Source organism: Cyprinodon variegatus, unplaced genomic scaffold (assembly GCF_000732505.1).
Source record: "Cyprinodon variegatus isolate N-32 unplaced genomic scaffold, C_variegatus-1.0 Scaffold1386, whole genome shotgun sequence".
In the NCBI taxonomy this organism is placed as follows: Eukaryota; Metazoa; Chordata; class Actinopteri; order Cyprinodontiformes; family Cyprinodontidae; genus Cyprinodon; species Cyprinodon variegatus.
In genome coordinates this window covers 41,901-49,036 of record NW_015151839.1, presented here as the reverse complement: position 1 = coordinate 49,036, position 7,136 = coordinate 41,901, and the positions used below count along the sequence as shown (strand labels likewise).

Below are 7,136 nucleotides of genomic sequence, written 5' to 3'. Positions count from 1 at the left end.
TTCACAACATGAACTTATTCTCAGGTTATTAACAATAAATGGCATCAAAAGAGCGTAGTGCAGCCTGGGATGATGCAGAGACCGAGGCTTTCATTGAAATTTGGGCAGAGGATGCTATCCAGGCACACAAGTTCCTGAATATTATGGGCGCCGCCATTTTTGCTTGCGTAATTCCCGGAGGCGAGGAACCGTGCTAGCGGTGGAGATTTTTCATGATGCATTTCTAATAATGCTAGCAATTTGATATATTGTTTAAATAATAAATTATAACTAGCAATGATTTAAAAAATATATATTTAAATTTTTACTTTTAAATTACTTTTTCAATTACTTTTTTCTATTTGTGCATTTGCAAATTTGAAGAATACGATTAAATGTTTCCACGGGATGTTAATTGATAAATCATACTTCTTTAAGTAACTGGTGTCCTGAACAACCCTATTTAATTTTTTTTTTATGAGCCATATGTGTAAGTTTGGGGCAATGTTTGCTGTGGCAAGCAGTCACATCTGTACAGTTGCCTAAGACAAACTTATTAATGAATGTTAATGAAGAGAGATTTATCATCAGTTTTATCTGTATCATGTTAGTACCAAAAAATATTGTGATAAGATTTTAAGACTATTTAGTTTTTTTTTAATCCATTTTTTATAACTAGAATAATTGCTCTCTCAGACAGTTAAGATGTGTTCCAAGCTAAACCAATTCAACTTTTTAGCCATTAAACATTCAATCTTTTTGTACATATTTGTGGGTTTCAACTGTATATTAGCAATGTTCTTTAATTCACACACTGCCACCTTGTGGGCATAAAGTGTACACTCTAACATAATTTCTATTTTCTTTTTTTTTCAAACACACAAAGGGAATGAAGAGTATTCCCTCTTTGTTACAGCTTACTTACAGTTACTATAGATATTAAAATATAAGCATTGCTGGTGAATTTCCATATTTTACATAAAATTAATGATCTAACAAATGGGGTTCCATTATTACGTATAATCCAGTTGATTAAACAGCGTTTATCCCTTCATAATAAAATCACAATTTCAGCCCTGCAATGTCATTTTATTTCTTTGGTCTTAAAGTGCCTGATGATCTGAAACGTTTAATGTTGACAAAAAGCAAAAACAGACCGTTAACCAGTGATCAACAGGCAAAAACGGATAACTGCTGCATATAAATACAGAGGTAATCCACTATTTTTCATAGAATCCAAGTATATTTGGAAAATGTGTACTCATTACCTTTAACTATGGTTGTCTTGGTGTTTTACAGCCACCTAAAAGCTTTTTTAGATGAGGCTTGTCCTTGAAATTTTTGAGACGTGCTTAAATGACTTTACGACACAGAATATGTGCTGTCAAGGTAGTTTTATTACATCCTGTAAGCTAAAGAGTGACAGGGCCATGTGATCCCAGGACTTAATTTAACTGCTGCCTTCGATGTAGTGGCTGAGAATATTTTTGTAGATCTTGTGTGAAACATGGTGGTACCAGACTGGAGTGGTCGGGTTTTCACCTGGGAGAGAGAGAACTTTGTGAGCTGGTCTGGCCCTGCAGACCTCACCTGCTTTAGCTAAGGTTAGCACTGATGATTTAACTACAGGAAGGAGACCGAGCAAAATGTGCATCAGTAGGAGAGATCCAAGAAGAAAACAACCCCTGATTAAAAACACACTCATTATTTTTATTTTTTTTTATATATTTCTGACTAAACATCTCAATGTTCTCCAAGCCAATGAATTTGTTGATTGTCGAGATAAAAGTGGTAGTTTTTAGAAAAAGTGATTTTTTTAAATAAATAGGGCATAAAACTAATAAGAGTTCAGGAAAAGAGCTTTGGACCAACAATGGAGCACGGTGGTGGCAGTGTGATGTTCCAGAGCTGCTTCATTGCATTAAGACATGGATAAACTTAAAGTAAATGATGTAACCATTACTCTTCTATCAACATCTGATCTTCTGTTTGTGACTTAAGGAGGAACTCTCCAAGGTGGCAACACTTCCTCACAGAACCTTTTGTCTTTCTCTTCTATAGGATCTTCCCATTAACATCAAGTTCTGCTTTGAGGGGATGGAGGAATCTGGCTCGGAGGGCCTGGATGATCTGGTGTTTTCCCGAAAAGATACGTTTTTCAAAGATGTGGATTATGTCTGCATCTCTGACAACTACTGGTTGGGTAAGACCAAACCATGCATCACCTACGGCCTGAGAGGAATCTGCTACTTCTTCTTAGAGGTGAATTAGCCTGATTGGATGAAGAAAAAAAAACAAACATTTTATCTGAGATAATGTATTTATTTATTTATTTATTTTTTTTACAAATGTTCCATATTTTCATTTGAACTACAGGTTGAATGCGGCCAAAAAGACCTTCACTCAGGCGTCTTTGGTGGCTCGGTTCATGAGGCCATGACTGATCTTATTGCACTCATGGGTAAGTTGACATTATGGGCAAACTAACTGATTAAAGGTCTTATTTTTTTTTGTCAATGTTGACGTTCTATTTTCCCTTACAGGCTCTCTGGTCGACAGAAAGGGAAAGATTTTGATTCCTGGGATGTACGATAGCGTTGCTCCTTTAACAGACGAGGAGACAAAGCTGTATGAGAAGATTGATTTTGACCTGTCTGAGTACTGCAAAGACGTGGGGGTTGGAAAGCTGCTGCACGATAGCAAGGTGAGTAAAGATTGTAACATTTATTTTATTCACTGCTGAGCCAACTTGGGTCTATTGATATTTGTTTTTAATCATAGGAGAAAATCCTGATGCATCGCTGGAGGTATCCATCTCTTTCTCTGCATGGCATTGAGGGAGCTTTTTCTGAAGCTGGAGCTAAGACTGTCATCCCCCGCAAAGTCATTGGCAAGTTCTCCATCCGCCTCGTCCCTGACATGGACCCCAAAGTTGTAGAGAAACAGGTAATTGCTAAGCATGGTGGAAACTTCATATTGAAAAGTTCATCATCACAACATGCTGACTAAGGCATATATGAATTCAGAGCAGATTGATTTATTTCAGGGCAAGATTTAATAGACATCAGTATTATCCCAGAAAATTGTTATTTATAGTAAGACCCCTGATGTCATACAGTAATGTTAATAATATGTGGTAATATGAATCTTTGCAAGAAGCCTGAGAGATGGGATGAAAGTAAACAGATAACCATTCCTTTCCAATCTTCCCTCCTTCTTGTTTTCTTTTAATCGTTTCCTTCCTGTTTTGCTTTTTTTTACCTTTGCTTCCTTCCTTTATCTTATTTCTTAAGCGTGCATTATCTCTCTTTCATTCCATTCTGCCTCCCTTTTCTACTTTCATCTTGCCTATTTTACTTCTGTTTTTGTCTTATCCTTGTTTTCTTCCTTTCTTCTATCCATTCTTTTTGTAACTTCCTTTCTACGATTCTTGTTTCTGTTATTTTTCCCCTCTACTTTTCAACTTTTCTATTTTTTCAACATTTCTATAGTTTTGCATTCCTTCAATTCTTAGCTTTCTTTCCACTTATTGTCTGATTCTGTCTTTCCATTTGTCTGCAAGCTTTTCTTTTTTTTACCCAATGCTTTTTTCTCCTATCATCCTTTTTTCTAATTTCCTCCCCAACTTCCTTGCTATTCCCAATCTTTTCTTCATTCTCCCTTTTCTAAATTTTTCTTTTTTTTTCTCCATCCCGCCCTTCTTTTCTGCCTGCTTTCCTTTATGCTTTTTTTTTTACCTTCTTAATTTTTATTTTATTTTTTCTATCCACCTTCCTTATTTTTTCCTCCTCTCTTTCTGCTTTCTGCTGTCCTTCCTACCCTTTCTCTTCCCATCCTGTCTTTTTCTATTTCTTCTTAAAACACATAATAGCCGTGTATTTATTATGCGGACAGGTTCTTGATCAGTGAAAATGTAAAATTACTAAAGATTCCCATTAAAACTATTTAACATTTCCTTTGCCTGCGTCTTGTTGAGATGGATGGATCCTGCATTAGACTGAACAATGGGAGATAATAAAAAACAACTACAGTTTGTCATTATTTAGTTTGGGTATTAAAGACAGCAGAATATTTTTTTACTGTTTATTGTTATTATTAAGGTGGTGGACTATGTGCAGAAGAAGTTTGCTGATCTGGAAAGTCCAAACAGACTAAAAGTAACGATGGGCCATGGGGCCAAAGCCTGGGTGTCTGACTTCAACCACCCTCACTACATGGCTGGTCGAAAAGCCATGAAGACAGGTTTGTTTAAAGCTTTATGTTCACTCATAACGCTAAATATACCAACACATAAAAGTGATGACAACTATCCACTCTGGCTATTCTTTGTAAAGTGTATATAAAAAAATGCCCAAAAATATTAGTTTGGTATTAAAATGTTTTACCTCTTCTGTCATATGTCTATTATCTTTCTCCCCATGCTTAATTCTAGTCTTCGGAGTGGAACCGGACCTGACCCGTGAGGGTGGCAGCATTCCGGTCACCCTGACCTTCCAGGAGGCAACAGGCCGCAACGTCATGCTGCTCCCTGTTGGATCCTCTGATGATGGAGCTCACTCCCAAAATGAAAAAATCAACAGGTTTGTCTTCGATTTAAAAAATTAAATTAAAGAAACATAAAACAAAAATATAGAAAAGCAAAAGCTTAAAGATTTAGAAAAACTTAAGCTTTAGCATTTTGCACAATTAAACCATTCTTATGTTCTTTTAAATTTTCTTTCTACATTTTTCAGATCAAACTACATCCAAGGAATCAAGATGCTGGGTGCCTACTTCCATGAAGTTTCACAGCTGGAATGATCTGCTTTATGTCTTAAAAATGCTTCCTCTCACAGCAGCAATTGTTTGGTACTGTTTTTACTTTCAAAATAAAAGCTTTCTGTAGACCTTCAACAATAAACAACTGTTTTCTTTCCTACTCTGTCTTCTCCAGTTTATTTAAAAGCCAAAGGATGAATTGAACAATAGATATATATCAGATGTCTCCAGGCATTGGGTTAAATCATAAAGATAGACCACAATGAAATCACAGGTTAAACTTAGCTTCATTATAATGTTGATTTCACCTCTGACCAGTAGGGAGCGATCTTGTTATTTTTCATGTCCTGCTGATTCAAACTGTAACTTTCTCAGACAAAATTTTTTTACTCTTAATGTTAGGGATTACAAAGAAATGCACATTCTTCCAAAAGAAATGAAAAAAATCCCTCCACATGCCTGAACTTGATGTATGCTTCACATTGTTGCACACTTCTAACTAAATATAATTGGTTATTATTTTTGCCCTTTAGGTGTATTTTGATGACTTTCCTCATCATTTGTAACCATGAATGTGGTTTTTGACATCGGTTTTGTTGATCTTCCTGTGAAGGGACTTAACTAGACTTGTCTCATTTACTTCATTTCATATAATAATTATATATATGCTGGAGGTATCTTAAAAAAAAGTCAAATTTCCAAACATCTGATTTTCGTAAAGTTGATTAAAGTTTTTTTTTTAAATAAATATATCCTGCTATGCCTGTCTACAGCCAATGTAAAAATCTCCTATTCATACCTGCAGGAAGGAAGCCTGTATCAAAAGCCTCCTTAGTCTTCACTACAGTAATGTACGCCATCTTTCTAATGCCCCTTTTTTCCACATAGGTAAACCCTTTACCTCTGTATGTCTCTATTCCAGGATTTAAAGGGTATCTCGCCAGTCCTCCAAGTTGACTATTACAGTAATAGTCCTCCGAGTTGTCTTTTGATGTCTATGTTTATGCACTTAGCAGACGCTTTTATCCAAAGCGACTTAAAAGCAGGCATTAGCGTGAAGGGTTGTGCCTAAGGACCCACACTGGCAGCTCATTAACTGAAGGTATTTTGATAATTTAGGTCTGAAATTTTGCTCATGTTTTTTGTTAATTAAAGTTTCATGCAAGTCTATCCCGACAGTTAAATGTAATTTTATTGATAGATCCTAAAATCAGAATAAATGATTGCAGTTGCAGTGGATATTAATCTAATTTCCTATTTGGGACACTGGACTATTGTTTATGTGACATATGGCAATATATGATTTACTATATATAATAGTGGCTATTTATAAATTTTATTTTTTGCATATTTCACATAATTCATGACCATATACCCTACAGAACTTTAAGCCAGTTAGTTTGGACAGCTGGGCTGATCCAATCTAAAACAAGTTCTTCCAGCTTTTTCATCTGCTCTGTTTCCTTTACGCCTTTTCAAAGTAATAACTAAACCACATTACAAATTCATTTTAGTATAAAAACCTGTCTAAAATATGTTATTAATATTAAAACTTTCTGGAAAAGAACTTGCAGCCGCTCATCTGTAAACTCACAGCAACTAGTTAAAGTGCCCCGTTAGAGGCTGTCAATTAATTTGACAACTTTATTCCCCCTCACGTGTTTTAATGAGATTTTTTTTTATTATTATTAGCTCTGTGTTAATGTTTCCTGTAAATTCCAGCCTCAGATTTGACTATAATCAGTAATTTAAAAGTGGAGTCCATTATGAGTCCAAGTTGCACACTTCCTGGTGATTCAAAACAAGGCTAGAGGAGGGGGAGTGGAGCCCTATTGTTTAGGGCATAAAGCTTGGGATCTTGAGGTTGTGAGTAAGGAACCCACTCCCACAGACTGCCACTCTGGCTCTCTGAGCAAGACCCCTAACCCTGATTGCTCCCTAGGTGCCCCATGATGGCATGATCCCATCCCCGAGGGAATGGGTTAAATGCAGAGGTAAATTTCTCCAATGTGAGATCAATAAAGTTCAATTATTAAAATTAGATCACTATCCACATATGTTGCCAAATTGATAAATGATCTCGAATAATCAATACATAACCTCTTGCTGAGTGATGAAAATTAGACATTTCAAGAAAAACAAAAATACTTTTAAATATAACACTGGTAGGGCATCCACCCATTATTATTATTATTATTATTATTATCATTATTAAGCATGAAGAATTATTATCTAGATTATTGCAAAACTCAGAAGAGTGTATGATTATTATTATATATTTATATTTGCTATTTTGTATTAAAGATTTTTTTAGCGTATATATTAAGTGTAGATCAACCTTGACAAAACTTAAAGTATAGATTAAATGGCTGTTTTAAAATTTTTAATGGACCCTTCAG

At 35.4% G+C, this 7,136-nt stretch overlaps 1 protein-coding gene across 1 annotated transcript in view; it reads left to right on the top strand.

The window, feature by feature from the left end:
• Positions 1-4,892, top strand: part of LOC107103164 (cytosolic non-specific dipeptidase-like) — a 10,887-nt gene extending 5,995 nt beyond the window's left edge. The window contains exons 6-12 of the mRNA XM_015402714.1: positions 2,041-2,241; positions 2,356-2,440; positions 2,523-2,683; positions 2,761-2,925; positions 4,080-4,221; positions 4,412-4,559; positions 4,713-4,892. Of these exons, the coding sequence (XP_015258200.1) occupies positions 2,041-2,241; positions 2,356-2,440; positions 2,523-2,683; positions 2,761-2,925; positions 4,080-4,221; positions 4,412-4,559; positions 4,713-4,779 (969 nt within the window). The 3' untranslated portion in view covers positions 4,780-4,892. The remainder of the gene's footprint in view (positions 1-2,040; positions 2,242-2,355; positions 2,441-2,522; positions 2,684-2,760; positions 2,926-4,079; positions 4,222-4,411; positions 4,560-4,712) is intronic.
• Positions 4,893-7,136: the final 2,244 nt, after the last annotated feature.